Below are 17,325 nucleotides of genomic sequence, written 5' to 3'. Positions count from 1 at the left end.
TACCAATTCCATGTTCCACCAGTTGCAGTTACACAAAGCAGAAAAAATAAAACGTCACTAACATCAAAAAGGCATAAGAAATATTTCCAGACAAAGAATAAGAGACACAAATTGAAAGTGTACCATTTCACTGAAGGTAACTTGCATTCCAAAGTAAAAGCACAAGAGATGGGTAGATGGGAGAAAAATGCACTGTGCGTTTGCAGTCTGAGGAACTGACCAGTGCCCCCAAACCAAGCGAGTTTAGCAGGTGAGCAAGGCTCAAACTGTCTTGTTCACCCCCAAAGCAAGCAGGATGCCAAAACAAATACTGTCTGGGTGAATTCCATTTGTGAGTGTTCTGCTGTCCCATTTTATGGGACGCCTATGCTTTTTACCCTGTTTCCTTGTAGTTTTGCTTGTATCTTGGACTGCATTTTGTGGTTAGAGGGACTTCGGTAGGAGTCCCACTGCAACCCTTTTCCTATGCTGCCTTATGGTAGCCCATATGGCTGCTGGGGCAGGGGTGTTTTAGCATCCCAATTTTGGCCCTAACGTGAGTATAACACCCAACACAACTGTTGTGCGGTAGGATTATGGCAGCAGAAATTTAATTTTGGCTTTACTGGGGATGCAGCTGGGTTTTGCAACTTTAGTAGCCCGTTGTACCCATTGTGGTACTAATGTATTGTTTAAGTCATACTGTTAGGGAGAATTCTCAGAAATGTGCTAATTCCCTTCTACATTACAGACCCCCAGCACTTTTGCTGGACTTTAGGACTTTACATTTTTAACCTGGAAAGAGCGAGACCTTTTTCCCACTCAATCATGTATTTTTCTGTGATTTGAACTGTTGTTTTGGTTTTGGAGTCTGACAAACTCCTTAGGCATCATCTTTTTACATTGTGACACACGGCACCTTCAGTGCAGTGACACGGGAAGTCTTTCAGATTTCCCCAAGGTTCTATTGGATAACTACTGTTTCCAAGAGCAGTGAAATGAAATTGACTTTACTTACATTTGTAACTTTCTAGACCCAGCACACACTATCTTACAATAGGGTGCTGGAGGGGTTACTTGGTATCGCCTTTGTCTAGTTTCTCATGTAACATTTGTATGTTAACCTTTCTACAATTAATGGCTGGTGGCAGTGGTTTACTTTTTACTACCATTGTGTGTTTTTACTGTGGGCTGCGATTGCATCTGTAGTAAGACGCCCATGGGTGCTCATTTTGTCAAAATGACCCTGGACTTCTTTTTTCGCCATTTCTTGTTGGAACGGTCCTTCTTGAGATTTACTCTGCGCGTCAAACCAGGTTTGGTCCTTTTGTTCGTTTTGTCTTTGGTGGGATTCACGAGCGAAGCCCGTCTCTGGCTCCAGTGTGTCTGGCAGGGGCAGGAAGTGAGGCAGGTGCCCGAAACTCCCTGTGCTTAATCCCCTTTGTTACAGGAATGCACCCAAAGGTGATTGGCCGTCTGGCTGTCCTCAGAGGACACCCACCCTGCTGTGTAATTGACAGCTAGGCTGGAATGAATGGGAGAAACCTACATAAAAGACAAGGATTTGTGGCTTGGAATGCATAGTCGACCACTGGACAAAGGAATCCGAAGAAGAACTTGGAAGAGAAACCTGCTGCAACTCCTGGACCATTGGTCTGCCCAGTGAAGCCCTGCTGCTGTGCTGAAGCTCTGAATTCGCCTCGACTAGAGAAGCCCTGCAAGGACGACTTCTCCCCTTGGGTTGGTGGGACCAATCAACCCCAAAGTGAACTTGTCTGGACATCCTCTCGGAGCTGGCTGTACTTCCACTGCTGCTGCTGCTAGAACCGAAGTGTCAGGGAGAGGAACACCAGATTGAGTGCATCACTTTTAAGTCAGACCTGAGCTTCAGGAAGATCCTCCGGACTCCCAGGAAGCAGGACTGACCGAGTCTGAGCCACCTCAACAGAGTGCTGGACCACAGATGCAAGGAAAGTCCAGAGTGGTAGCCAAGAACCTGCAGTGGTGCTATTGGCTGAGACGCGAGGAGCTGAAACCGCGAAGTGCCGCTGATCTGAAATCTGCCCATTGCTGCTGCTGACCTTCAAGTTGTTGTGCAGGAGTCCCCAGACTTCCTCCATCTTGTCCCACGACTTAGGCCCAGGAACAACGGGATCTGCAGAGCTACACAGGAACAGAAGCCAACTGGAACCATTTCTTCTACTGTAAAACTGTAAAGGTACTGTACAACTAAGGGGACTTGCCTCTTGTTGTGGTAGCCTTACCTGTTTTCAGTTGAGACTGGTCTTGGTTACTTTGTAGAGTTGCTTGCAGCTTTATCCCTCACAAGTCTAACAGCTTGTGGACCTACATTGATTCTACTTTTTCTACAAAGACTTCTAAAACATTGTGCAAGACTTTTACTTACCTACAATAAATGCTTCAGTTCACCTAGACTTTTGTTCAATTACATTGGCTGTCTTGGCTCCCTGGAAGACTCTTCTTACCTCTGACTTTGTGCTTTGCCTTTCCTCCAGGAAAGGGTTAATTTACTTTGCATTGGTGGTTTAAAAATGATTGCCTGCTGAAGAATATTTGTTAACCTTTGTTTTATTCCCTAAACCCCTTTCTTTGACACCAAACTCAGTATTGCTCTAAATGTACCAGTGATGTATCAATGTCCAGTGTCCTAGTTATTTAAGTCACCTAAGGGTGTAGGAAGTGTCTGTGTGCCATCCAAAAAGGGTATCTACTAATTTACTGAAACTGAGTCTGTATTTTGATGTATATTTTTGTGTTGCATATATTTGCTCCCTTCTGATGAAGGCTTATTGAACAAACTGTTAAATTAATAATGGTTTAATCAAGAAACCTTGAGTATAAAAGTTTATTTGAATACTTGTCACTGCGAACCTCTGTGTAAAAACACTACTGCTCACATTGACCCCTCTTGAGATAAGCCTGGCTGCTCATCCACACTACCAACCTGTGTAGTACAGACTTATACCAAAGGTTGGGTTCCTATTGCCAGGAGGTCAAGGTTGCTGTAGTCTCCCAAAGGGTACTTCACACTATTCTGCCTAACACATACACTTGGACATTTTGTTTTGGGCCCTCTTTGTGAAAATGATGAGGCAGGCCTAAAATGGCTGTTCTGAAAAAATGGGCTCACTCTGAGCCCAAATCTGGACCCCCTGTTCTGATTTGGACTTGTTTAGACTGATCCCTTGCCTCAAATAGATCAATACACACTGTTATGGGTTACCCTTGAGTGATTGGCAGTTTTTAAGTCCAGCCTGACTGGCTGGTGCCAAATCCTCTGTGTCTCCCTTTTGTGTGATTGGAGGGCTTGTCTAGGACAACCCATGGGTGAATGTGTAATTGTATTGAAGACCCGGTGCATGCCTGAATTCTGAATGATTCTTACCTGAATCACTGGAGGATTTGCTACAAAGCTGGGCTGCTGAATCTTTTATGATCCGGTTTGGCCATACTGGCAGAGCCCTGGGTCCTTGGTCTCTTGATATGGTTTCACATTTTGGCTGCTAGATGTTTTTCCTGGGCTATTCCTCCAGTTCCTCCTCCTGGTTTTCCTTACATGATGGTCTGGATATTTCATGCTGGGATTATGTCTGGGCCATTGCCCAGCCTTCTTCTCGTTTTATCCACCTGGTTTTAGTGCCTTGAGGTTGAAAGCTTCCGTCATCCAGGAGGGTTGTGGGAAACTGCTGCCCCACGTCTGCTCTTTGTATGTGCCTTCTTGGGTTGCCTACACTGTTGCCCCTCTCAAGGGAATGCTCTCTGATGGGTGGTGGCTCTGTTTTGCACCCTCTGAGCTATCCGGATCCACTTGGCTGGGTTCCTACACCTCCCTGGTAACCCGAAAACCCCACACCCCAGCAAAGGCGTATTGGTCTTTTTCTGGGTTGCCCAGATCATCACTGGTCGCCCTAAAACATGGCCTGTGATTTCTTCCTTGGAGAATGTGTTGGATGGAGGGGGGGTGCGAGAGGGGAGAGAGAAATTAGGAAGAAAGCTCAAATAATGCAAAATGTTGCAGTTTGCATATTGGTGGTCTCACTCCAAACACATCCTCAAACTGCAACATCCGTGCTGCTTACTCATTGTCTTTTGCGTAGAGCACTAAGGCTCTTGTTTGGCTTGAAAGTATTAAAGGAAGTGTATATCCCTGTCTGCAACCTGGGGCTCAGTCATATAATACACTACTAAGAATGGTCAGATGTCATGAAATCACTGTCTTTCCTTTATTTGACCTTAACGCAAGCTATCTGCAGGTATTATGTGAACCGGGACACACTGTTCTGCTACCACAAAGCATCAGAAGCTTTTCTTCAGAGATTAATGGCCCTTTATGTGGCTTCTCATTACAAGGTAGGACTATCTTGTACTGCACTAGGAAGCAAACCTCATCTGTAAAATGGGTTCTTTTTATAGGAACAGAGGACACATGTTGGCTTTTCCTGTAGGTAGACAAAAACTTGAGCGGCAATCCATGGAAAAATTTGAATATTTAATTTCCTATTTCTTGGTCCTGCCTTTCTCTGATGAAAACCTTACTCTGGCTTCAAGTTATTAATGTATTTTGTTTAATTCTCTTCCAAGCGCTGAATGGGAAAGTAACCCCCTCCAGGGCTTGCTGCTCAGTAGCGTTTACCATTGATTGTTGCAAGGGTGGCAGTTTTTCTAACAGCCTTTTACTGCATTCCTGCACATTATGTCCCTGGGGTTGAGGGATTTGCATTTAAGGAGCTTTTAGAAGGGGATGTTCTACTCAGGAATGTAGTAGAAATTAATGGTTTTAATTTGGAGCTCCTATATGTTGTTTTATGAAAACTTATATGTATACTCTTTTGTAGAGTGAGGATCTGGGATCAGATGAAGATAATTGAATATATACTGATCTGAATATGTAAACCGAACTATTGTAATGGTACCCTCCGGTCCCTTAGCATCTCCGCTCACCTCCATAGCTTGTTGCTTCTGCTTGGGCTACCTGTCTTTGCCACCCAGACTCTGCTCCAGCTTCTGCTGCTGGCCCTTGACCATATTTTGACCGGCCACCTCTAAAGGCACCTCCGCCCGCCCATATCCCCTCACAGGGCCATCACAAGGGTAGGTTCTCACCTGGGTATCGCCCCAGATCTCCAGTCCTCTTTTTCCAGCACCCCTGGGGGCCTGCAATGGGGGCCCAGGCACAGCTCTCCTTCTCAAACATCTAGATGGCGACTCAGCAAGTTGAGAATGGGCAGCTCCCCACGTGCCCTTCCTAACATCCTGCAAGTCGACCCCCTCCCTTGCTCCTCTTCCTGTGGCTTCCCCCCCGTGCTCGACGGGCCCGCACAGCTTCTTTGCAGTGCACACTGCGGAAGGCCTGGCTGCCTCTCCTCTCCTGGCTCTGCACCCCGGGCAGTGTGACCCCTTGCTCCAGCAATCCACAGGAAAGTCGATTCCCTGCTTAGGCACCACACCAGTGTGGCTGCGCCAATGGAATCCCAGGGGGATCGCGGGACTGTACCTCGGTTGCCAGCGGCTCACATACCTACGCTACACCGTCACTGCTACAACCCCTCCACGGCTCACCCAAGCTTCCCTGGCTCCAGCCGACACTGTTCATGGCTAGGCCTTCAGTGCCGCAGTGTGCACCCTCACAGGCGTAGTTCCTCTAGTTTAGGAGTTAACTCCAACAGCAAGCCCCAATGTCCATTCAAGTGCTCTCTAGCACGGCAAGAGACCAGGGTATATCAGGATTTCTGAGAAGTTCCCTGGTGGCGTCAAAGAGTTCAGAGATGCAGCAATCTTAGTCGGGCTCTCTAGCACCCGCCGCCCCAATGTACTGAAAATGTTAACCAAAACTTGATGATAAAGGGGTGGGGTGTTAAAATGGATTTCTAAAATCTGGCCTGGTAGGCCAATTTCAGGAGGCCACCCGAGTTATAGTGAACAGCTGAACTCTGAGAGATTAGCCAAACCCAACCAAGGTAAGTGTGGAGAGTGGTCATCAAGGCTTAGTCTTAGGAGTGGGTGGGTGTGGTCAGGGGTCCAGAATGAGTCAATACAGTGAAGCACACAATAATTGTGCTTAGACAAGTAAGTACAAACACACTCTATGTATTATAGTCCCAAAACACACTAGAAAAATGAATTGAGCAGGTAATATCACATAACACTCAGTTATGAAACATATATACAGTCACCTTTGGTTTGTAGAAATGCATACAGTTCACTTAAATACCTGAAAAGAAGGTAAGCAATGATGCAGTAAGGAAAACCAGTTCACAAGAATAATACCCAAACTTTATAAGTCAAATACTATCTTGAATGGGGCCTTGTGGTCAAAAGTCACAAAAGCTTCTTCTAAGGAGAGGGGACAAAGGTAGGAAAGGTTCTTGTGGTGGTGAACATTTTTCCAGATGACTTCTCAAGAATATTACAGGTAAGTAAGATGCTTGTTCTATCTTTTGGAACAACTTTTAGAACAAATGTTTAAAAAGTTAAGGAATGGAATAAACAAAAGTTTATTGTAAGGTTTATTATAGTGGAGACAGAGGTGGCTGTAACTATTGCGATGTATCTGGTCGGTACAGGAGCTGAGTGCAACTCTTCCCGATGAATAAATGCAGCAGGCACTGAAGGACTGATCGGTTTCCCCATAACAAATGAGCAAACGGCAGGGGGGACATGAAGCTGAAGACTTTACCACCCCTCAAAAATTCAGAACAGGTTAAAAAACAAAGAAAGTTTGTGGGTCCATAGAAACCATGGAGGGAAAGTTGTCAAAAGAGAAATCTATTGTAACAGCCAGCCAAAGTTACATACTCTCTGGTGCATCCACACCTATGTGGTATGGGAGGTCTGGCAGAACGCTGTTCATCAGAGGCCTGTGTGAGCTCTGAAAGAGCCTACATAGGTAGAGCTGCCAGGGGTACTCACTCAAAAAATCAGAGTAAGGGCTGCAGGTTTGCGTACCTGTTTTTGCACACCTTTCCCCCACCATCAGAATTATATGGCTGTAAAGTTCACTCCCTAACTCTTTTGTCTGGTTGTGATCGGTGGGGTTCTGGCCAAGGATCAATCCCCCCCAGCCCCACTCCCCTGCCCGGGAAGCCCCTAGTACGGTGAAATTGGAAGAGTGCCACTAAAATCTTTACTTGTCTTATAAACTCTCTAAGGGTGCAGAAGGAGGAGACTGACACACAGGTATCATAGTGGTTGGAATAAAACTTTATTATACCAGAAATAAAGAGAAAACCTACCTCTACCTACTCTGAGGGGTTTCCCTACCTCAACTAAAATACTAAGGATGTGATTAAGATGTCTGAAAATCAAGAATCTACCGTCAAAAACCTACTTCTGTCCCTTACACCTATAACTAAACTAAAGAGGTAGTTGATCTTGGTCAAGAAGAATTGCGCCCTTCTTCTGGACAACGGATCACAGTTCCGATTGTTAGGTGGTATTTTTACCTGAAGGAATGACTCCCTTACCCAGGTCTCAATACTTTTCCAAGGCACAAAGCAAAGTTCCAGGTTGTAATGCAAAAAAGCAGTAAAGTTCTCAGTATGAAATTTAAACAAACTCAAAAGATAAAGTTCCAGTTCAAACATCAACATTCCTTATTGCACATAGTTGCTTCTTCACTATTGGGTTCCTGGAGCATGCCTCCCTTCTCCAGGTGTCTTGTTCCTTGGTTTTTCCAGCACAAGGGGGAATTACTTCCTTCCCCTGACTTCAATATTTCAACATAAAGGATTGCTGATTTCATGCTTTCTTCTCTCCAGGGGGATTGACTCAGTTCCCTTGGATTACTGGTTTGATTCTCTTTGTCAACTCAATCTTCAGGAGAATGACTCCCTTCTCCCGAGGTCTTGTCTGGCTCTCTGTGATTTTCTCCACACACAGCCAGGAAGAAATACTCCATTCCCTTGGACTCTCTCTTCACTTGGTTTCACTATTTCACAATTCCAGGGCAATGACTCCCTTCCCCTGGCCTCCTTCGGCTTTGTTCACACGCTCTCCTGGCTTACTTTCAAAGTTCACAACACCAGGGTGAATGTCTCCCTTCCCCTAGCTTTTCAAAGGCTTTGGTTTTGGCAAACATGGTTCACTCTTCTGCCAGATTCTGCCACGAAGAAGATAACTCTCCAAGAGTTATTTCCCAATGTATGTGTGTCCCAGACTCCTGTTTCTGTGTCAGTTAGGTGTGGCAAACCTGCTTCACTTCCCTGCCAGGTACTGCCACGAAGATGATTACGTGTAGGGATCTTCTTCTGTGGGTGCCGTCCCCACACCCACGTCAGTTTTGTTATAGAAACACTTGTGTACATGCACGTTATAAATGACTTACCATATCAAGTCTGTCGCCCCAACCCACCAACTGTCTCGGCAACCCATGTACCTTTTTGGGCCTCTGCCGTCGTTCTCTGATTGTTCTCGGATGCTTCCTTCTTCGGTTTTGGGTCTTGTGTTACCTTGTCCTCGCTCCTGTCTTTTGTGGCAGATCCGCAGTGTCTGGTTTGTCCCTGGGCAAGCGGAACACTCCTTTGGCGTCTTCTCACCGGACTATGCTCTTCCCTTGCTGCCATTCAGCACTGAAGTTCCCTTGTGTGGAGAACTCAACACCAGTTGCCTGTCCTCATGAGAGAGATTATTGCTGTGTGTGCTACGATCATAAGGCCCCAGATTCTCTGATCTGTCTTTTTGTGGTTTTCCAGCTCCCACTGCTTCCCCGGTCCTCTCTGGTTTCTCGGGCCCCCACAGCTCTCCTCTTTGTACAGGCTCTCAGGGTTTCCTTGTCTCTCTGGTAGGCGTACTGGTCTACAGCCCCTTCTCGCGTGGCACAGCTTCCATGATCGATGCTCTTCGAGGGAGGGCTTAACTCCTTTGCAAATCCCTTGTCTGTTTTTATTTTGAATCTAGTAAACCAACTAGAATGTGTATGTATGTTCTTTTGAGGATGCTTCATTGCTCTGCATGTTTTCCTCGTCTGAGTACCGTCCAGGGAAGTCATTCTAAAGTCATGTGCTAAAGCTCCTTGAAGCGTCTTTTGTGCTAGATGGAATTAAAATAATAAATATCAGACCAAATAATCGGACAGACTGAAAGAATATGGCAAAGTACTACTTTATTATCAGTTGAATAAAGTAGGGTCAACTGGCAGACATCGGACTGATGCTTGCACACTCACAACCAAATTTGATTACATGGAGGTCTTATACCCCAATATGCATCGTCTGTGACGCCATTCTACATGGCAAAATACAAAACCTATCCAGGGAAGGAATTGCTAAAGGGAACTTATAGAACATTTAAGGATTAGTGCATCATTGGCTACCCCTTATTTATTTTTTTAATTTATAAAGGGCACAAACAGCCCAGGGGCATTGAGGTGCTGTTAAAAGGAAATTACTCAGTTACATTGAGCATACATAAAAGTGTTACAAGTGACAAACATTATACATATTACATACAGTTAGGAATTAACGTGTGGAACTTTACATGGCAAGGGGTACGTTTAGCTAAAACAGCTGTTGATTTCAGGCAAATACCAGTGTTTTGATAGCTAACGGAAAGCTAGGTGGTAGGTTTCAGCTCTCAGGTGCGGTGGAAGAGAGTTCCATTGCATGGCAGCGATGAATGGGAAGTTGGAGCCACCTGCTCTGGCTCGTTTAATTATCGGCATTGTGAGCAGATTAGCATATGGTGTTCTGGTTGGACTAGAGGAAGCTGATCTGTTTATTCTTTGTGTTGGGTATTGAGGGGCTGTGTGGTTGATGCATTTATGGGTTAAGGCCAAGGTTTTAAAGAGGACACACTCTTTGATGGGTAACCAGTGGGCCTGTTTCCTAGCAACAGAGATATGGTCCCTTCTAGGAATGCCAATGGCAGCACAGAGCGCACTATTCTCGATGGATTGGAGTTTCTTCACGTCTTTTACTGATGTGCCAGCAAAGAGGATGTTGCAGTAGTCAAGTCAGGATCCTGTTATAGCTTTAGCTATGGTGAGGCAATTATCCCTATACAGGAAGGGTCTAGTTGCATTGAGGAGCTTAGCGTGACAAGCAGCGGAAGACGCAATGGCGTTCACTTGCCTGGACATGGAGAGGTTGGAGTCTAGGTAGACTGAGGGTTTTTACAGCATGAGATACTGTGATTTTTATGTCAATTGTGAAGTAAAGGAATTTGTTGTCCAGTTTCTTTAAAGTTTCATTGGATCCATTCAGTAGTAGTTCTGTCTTGTCTCCTTTCAAGCACAACCCATTCTCAGCCATCCAGGCTTGGATGGTGGAGTAAGCGGCGTTGAGGGTCTTGGCATCAGACTCCGTCACCAGATAATGGGAGGAGGACTTGTGTCGTCAGCGTAGTTGGTATATGTGATGCCTAGCGAATCTAAAATATTGAAGAGTGGACTGGTGAAGATGTTGTATAGAGTGGGGGGGATATGCATGAGCCTTACTGCATTGGATGATGTCTGGTGTAGCAGAGGCTTGGTCTGTGAAGACTCTCATGGCCCTGCCTTGCAGGAATGAGGTGATCCAGGCTGTGGCGTTGGGGGGGGGGGGGGGGGGGGCAATTAGCTGTGGATGTAAGGTGGCGGCAGTGGATGTTATGGTCTACAAGGTCAAAAACTGCTGACCGGTCCCAGATTCTAAGAGGAGTAGGGCAGGTTTACCAGAGTCCCGAACGTCGTTCATTTGGTTTTTTAGGTAAAGTAAGGCTGTTTTGGTTCCGTGGCGAAAACCGGACTGACAGAGATCAAGGAGGCTGGTAGCTTTGTCCAGTATTTTTAGCAGGAATGGCACTGTGGTTATGGGCCTGTAGTTGCAGGGGAGGTGGGGTCAAGTGAGAGTTTATTTAAGAGGGGGCAAACCCATGCTTCTTTGAGGCAGGCTGGGACAGATCCAGCCGCGAAGGAACCGTCAATGAAGGCTGTCAGGAAGGGTGCGAGTGTGCTAGCGCATTCTTTGAGGAGAGAGGCCGGGCAGATGTCCCTTTTACAATTTGAAGGTTTGATAGTATTCATGAGGACATCCTGCTCATTGACATCCTTGAAGCAGAAGAGAGGGGAGGCCATGCTAGTTTTATGGAGTGGGTGGAGTGAGGTTGGATGGATCAATGATTTCTATGAAGGGTGTCTAGTTTGCTTAGCGTGGCTGTTTGTATACCATTGCACCAAGCTTCATCTTTGCTGACCGTCTGCGGAGGGGTGGGTAGGTGTTTCTAATTCCCTGAAGATGGAGAAGATCTCTTTAGTATCTGATTTAGCGTTGGCAATCCTTCTGTTGAAGGACGTGGCTTTGGCTTGGATGATTGCTTTTTTGTATTCTTTGGCAAGCTTGCGAAACTCGAGCTTGGCTGAATCGGGGTGATTTGCTTGCCAGAAAGATAGTTCTATCCGTTTTTTAGAGCAGAGTTCTTGTAACTCAGGGTTGAACCAGGCTTTGGTGTGTCTAGTTGGCTTGGCTTTCCGAGATGTAAGAGGGGCAATAGCTTCCACAGCTAATTTAATAGAGGTATTATAAGTCTGTCTGAGTATATCGGGGTCTTTGGAGAAGGGGGATCTGAAGGCCCTTCTCTTTAGGGCATGCCTTGAACTACCTCTTAATACGTATAATACTTATTATAGTGGACATAACAGTGGATTGTCTTCTGCAACTGTTGGGTTGTTCCCCAACCCCACTGATTGGTTGGCATACTATCATAACCTTGGACTTTTGGCTACTTAGCAGCACACACATGAAACGAAACCTAGGTGTATGAATCCCATCGGATTACTCCCCATTTTCCCCAATTAGTCCATCTCTCATCGGTAGGCTATCAGCCAAAGTCTTCCATTTGTAGTTGAACTTGTGCCTGCTCACTGTCCTGGGACATTCAAGGGAGTGTAAACACACCATTATCTTAGCTTAAGGCTCTAATGAATAGGCTTTGTTTTCTGCTTCGGAGTCACATGTGTAGGGGCCACAAATGTGTCAGTTTAATATCTTGGAATGTCGGGGCGGCTGATCAACCTACACAAGTTCTGCCCGAATATGCGGCATCTTGAAGGGCCTAAAATGGTATTACTGCAGGCAACTATGCCCACTGTACACTTTGATCTGGTTGGCTACCAGACCTTTACTAGACCAGCTGTTTGCTCTGGATTTGGATGTCCAAAGGTGTTGGGGGGGGGGGGGGGGGGGGAGCGTGGGGGGCTTGCAGTAGCTGTTGACCTCAGCCTTAAACTGATCTCTGAGGTTATTTGTGAATCCGAATGGCTCCTTGCTGTTAAAATTACCCCCACTGGATCTAGGAGGGCATACCTTGTGGTGAATCTGTATTGGAATCCTGTCATGGTGTCTCTTGAGGATGTAACCAATCACTTAGGACAACTACTTGAGGATTGGTATGCCAAGGGGAATGGGGCATACATCATTCAAGCTGGGGACTTCAATTCTAATTGTGCTGAGGGTGCCTTGCTGAACTACTCTAATAGTGGCCCTCACCACAAGGCCTTGAACGTAAAGTGAGGGTTTGAATGGGATTAGTTCCTGAGCTAATGGGGTATGTTCTTATTGGAAGATCTGACCACTAGTGAACTAGCATATACCTGGCATAGGGGGAATTCTCAATCAAGGATCGGCTATGTCAATTTTTCCACAACTCTGGGAGCTTGCTGTTCTTTGACCCATGTCGACCCTGGGGTGGGAGACCATTTACTGTTGACACTCCTGTTCCTTTCCCTCAGTTACAGTTACTTGGAACTACAGGACAGTTTAACTCAATTCATTTCTAAGAGGTTTTCTGAAATGAATAGGGGTGTGCTGTCTTTGGGGACACAGGTCAATTTCGTCCAGTGTATTGCAAGTGAAGGTCTTGATGCCTTGGGGCACAATAAGGGGATTTTGACTGCAGGGAGAAAGGGCCATACCTTACATCATAGGATTCGGGCTTCTAAATGAGCCAAACCACAAGCTATCAGGGGGCTTAAGAGATTGAAACGAAATTCTGTAGAGTACCAACTTGCCAGGAAGAAAGCTGTGCAGACTAATAAAAATCTGGTTAAATCTCTAGCTATCGAGTTTTATGAATGAGATAATCTGCCTATGCTGGACAGCCTATGTGTGGATAACGAGGCAACCCTTTTGGCGACCCTTAACTCTGTGTGTGGGAAGCAACCGATAGCCATAGCTATGGATTCTGTCATTTCTGAGACCACTTGGGTGGCCTTTTATGAGGCTAAATATTTGCCTCCAGATCTAAGGGTTTCTTGTGCAGACCCTCATTTGGGACCAGTTGAATGGGGTAATACACATGGGAAGTGTCTCATATTATCTGAGCCACTGAAAGCCTCAAACCATCAAGGGCTCCTCGCCTGGATGGTATGCCGCCATTTGTATTAAAGAGCTCTCCCTCTTGATGGGTGTCCCTCCATAAGCCCCTCTTTGATGCAATATTCACGTTTCCTCTTATCCTGCCGTCATGGGTTCAGTCAATTATACCCATCTACGAAAAGGGAGATCCTGCTTACCCTAGCAATCATAAACCAATGGCCCTCACTGATGCCACCTGTAAGGTTTTTCTATTCTCCTACTTAGGGACCTTGACCTACATAATAGGCAATTTGGTCACTTTTAAAAAATTCCAGGTTGGGTTTAGAAAAACCATGGGCACTCCACTCAGTGCCACTGTACTTGCGCATCTTTAATCCAATACACACAATAAAGATGCAGGGGAGGTCTATATGGCTTATCTGGATTTATCTAGTGCCTTTGATTGTGTGGTGAGATCCCATTTGTGGAACAAACTGCTCAGCTGGGATGTACCCAAAAGGCTGTTTCAGCTCTTGGTGTTGCTCCACTCTGGCACTTCTCTGAGGGTGCGCTTTATATGGGAGGGTTCTTTGTCTTAAACCTTCGGTGTGGGCCGCACACCCTTAATACCCACTTCGGGTTCATCAGTTTTTTATGAAACTTTATCAAAAAAAGTTGTCATCTAGGTCTGGTTATGTTAAGATCCTTTATTTCTCAAGTATCTCTTGGATTTCAATTGTCCAATTTTTTTCAAAGTGCAGCTTCACCAATTAGGCTAATGCTGTGTCAGAGGCAAACAATTATGCAACCCTATGTGGCTAATGCATTTCGGAATGAAATCCTTCATCAGAGCCAGGTTGTAAATGTCCACTAAATCATAAATACCAAGACTACATTATATATTGGAATGTTCAAATCTATTGTGCGTAAAGACATTAATGAAACATATTTGATCCATTTAATATGTACAGGGCCCCCACAGTTACAAACACACAATCAACAGAAAGGAGAAAACATAAGCAAAAAAGTATCTCATAAATATATTTTGTTATAGCATTTCTGTTATAGCAATTCTCATTTGTCATTACTTATAACATCTGTGAACCATCTTATTTATTTAACCCAATCTCAGAAATACAAAGAAACTTGCAAGAACTACTTGATAAAGCTGAAGAAAGAGATGATAACGAAGAAAACTAAGGCATATTTACTTAATCCGAATCCTAAAACTCCTCATTTTTACCTCCTACCAAAACATCCATAAAAGTCTGAACGACCCACCTGGAAGACCAATAGTGGCCGCCACTGGAGGCATCCTACAACCATTAGGAACATATATTGACTAATTTCTACCGCCTTTGATACAGAAAACACCTACTTACGTAAAAGACAGTACTCACTTTTTGAACATTCTGGAAGAAATACACTTAACAGACATCCTTTTTACCATCAATCTGCTGTTTTTACTTGGCAAAAGTTGAACCTGTGATATTGTACGGACTTGATTTCTGCCTACTAGATTTGGGGGATTATCTAAATATTGTGCAAGGAAAACTGTGGGAACAGGTTTTTGCGTCTTTCTGCCGCTATCCCCAACTGTATCATCGGGCATGAATTGGGCCTTATCTCGCTTAAGGAACGCTATATTTGGTGTATGCTGGCTACCTATTCTAAGATCCTCTGTCCACCAGCCAATAGTCTTCACAATCTGTCCAGTATTACCAAAGCATCTTCAGTTCCCTCCGTTAATCACTTTATCACGAGAGTGCATGATATTCTGATTAATATCAGTGGAACGGAAGAGGAATTAGTCCATCGTCCTGGATATCTAAAGGCTAAACTGTATAAACTACACTCAGTGGAAACAGTTGATACATTTTATCTGTATAGTACATATACTGAATATGCTAAATTTGTACATAAAATTGAATGTATCCCTCAATATCTACAGAAGTTACCTTGTAATAGAGTTCCTGAGGCTTATCTACACTTCGCCTCAACTCATTTCACTCAAAGGAACGTATCTCACATTGGAAAGGTCAACAACCTCTTCTTTATAACATTCATTGCAGGTTCTGTGAAAGTACGTATGACCAGGAAACCCTTAAGCCTTGGGTCACTGTTTGTAATTGTTTACTTATACAGCGCTTATACACGGGTGGAGTACTTCAGAGCGCTTCAAGGCGGGAAGGGAATAAGGGAATACAGTAATCATTCTTAGGCCTTGAAGTTTCCGAATGATCTAACAGAAAATCTAGCATACTCCTAGTGCAAGTGCATGAAGTGTTACAATTGCGACCAAGCAAGGGCGGGGGGGGACAACAAAAGGGGAGGGGTGGGACAGGACAGACAAACTTACTAGTCCTAGTACATTTAAGTCATGCATGCCTACAGACGGAGGTGTGAGGATGGGGGCAACAAACGCGTCCAGTCCAGCAGGGCCCTGGGTTAAGTGCAGAGAAGTTGCCCTGCTCATGGAGCATAAGCTGAAAGTGCAGTAATGCTGAACATAGTGCAGTGGCCCAGAGGCAAGTGCAAAAGACTGGCGGGGGAGCCTGGGACCTGCAAGGCTCTGGAGGTGTACCAGGCAACTAGTCAGCAAAAACTGAACGGAGTTAGGGAGTAGAAGAGGGAAGGAGGGGGGAGAAGAAAGCGAACAGAGGTTAGCAGGGGAGAGGGAGGGAGAAGAGGAAGGCCTTGAGGAGTTTCCAGAACTTAAGATGCTCCGGCTCCATACAGCTTTTCAGGAAAATAAAGATGTTTCAAACGATACCCTCCAAGGGAATATGACTTCTTTATTGACCTTTTCTGGTCCCGGTTAATGTGGGGCCATAATGTCTCACTTATTTTATCCTTTTATCAATTTTTATTGTGTTCCTGCTCTTATACAGTGAGAATTGCTTTTGTCTTTTATTTAATGAGAATTATGCATTTCCCATTTTATTTAGTATGTTCAGTATCCATATGTTTTTTTTTCTGTAAGGTTGCTTTGGCAACTGAAATCACAATTATTTCATTTTTTTAAAAGACCACACATTTGTCCATTTCATTCTTCCATTACTGCTATTTGATTCAATTTATGCAAGGTGCTGTTGCTCCTCTTGGCCTCAAGAGACTTGCACACTTATCTCATATGAACTTTGTACACTTTTAATTGACCAACAGTTTGGCTCTCAGAGATGTTTTCGTCTTCCATCTATGAAGAATGTCCCACATTCAGAGCTTATCCATGTACTCCCTTTGGGTTCTGTGCTTATTCCTTGAAAATACCACTATTAACTCGAGGCTAACTCTGACTCCTTGTCGGCTCTGCACACTAAACTGTGTTAATGCATCTCCTGATTCTTACAGCATCGGCCTATCGCTTGCCTGTAGCTTGGTTATGTTCAACGTGAGCCAACATCCATTTTCCTAATATGGCAGTCCTTGCCACGTTATATTTTCCTCTATAGCAAGCTATATGTTGTCTTTCTACCTTGCATTACAGCGTATTTACAGTTATTGGTCAGTTAGCTACTTTATTTTTCTTTAGATCCATGATTACTTTAGCTTTAGGTACATGTTAGTCTTAGTGCTTCAGTTGCATTGTTTTTTTGTATTTTCATATAGTTTCAACATAGGTTCATATATCTTCTTCGTGACATCACTTTGTCCTTTTCAGATTTCATCTCAACATATTTCCATCATGTCCACAGATGCTTTCTGACATCTTGGCAGGCGACATCCTTCCACACCTTCCGTGCAAGGGTACATTCTATATGGCTGCCTGAGTGCATAATGTCTCTCATACACTCAATACGGTATAGGAACGATGTAGGAGGTCCCATCTACGGCTCTTCTCCGATTGTTCCAATATGATGGCGGCGAGGGGGCGGGAACTGGCAGGATGGAGTCTACCTGCTCCTCTACAGTCATTCCTACCTTTCCTCGTCCCAGTTAATCTTGAGTTTTTAATGCTGCAGAGACAAATGGAAGTGTGGGCTACAGAGGGTTGAGTGAAGGGATAGGAGGATTGGTAGTAGGTGGGTGGAGGTGAAGAAGGGTTGGCACACCGTGC

At 44.8% G+C, this 17,325-nt stretch overlaps 1 protein-coding gene across 3 annotated transcripts in view; it reads left to right on the top strand.

Moving 5' to 3' along the window:
- The window catches only part of NAT10 (N-acetyltransferase 10), a 722,602-nt gene that overhangs the window by 293,575 nt on the left and 411,702 nt on the right, over positions 1 to 17,325 (top strand). For all 3 annotated transcript variants that reach the window (XM_069623384.1, XM_069623382.1, XM_069623383.1), the window contains exon 15: positions 4,254 to 4,350. In XM_069623384.1, the coding sequence (XP_069479485.1) occupies positions 4,254 to 4,350 (97 nt within the window). The remainder of the gene's footprint in view (positions 1 to 4,253; positions 4,351 to 17,325) is intronic.

Source organism: Ambystoma mexicanum, chromosome 11 (assembly GCF_040938575.1).
Source record: "Ambystoma mexicanum isolate Mex_15411 chromosome 11, UKY_AmexF1_1, whole genome shotgun sequence".
NCBI classification, from domain to species: Eukaryota; Metazoa; Chordata; class Amphibia; order Caudata; family Ambystomatidae; genus Ambystoma; species Ambystoma mexicanum.
Note: the sequence above shows the minus strand (reverse complement) of the source record. Positions and strands in the feature narration are given on the sequence as shown.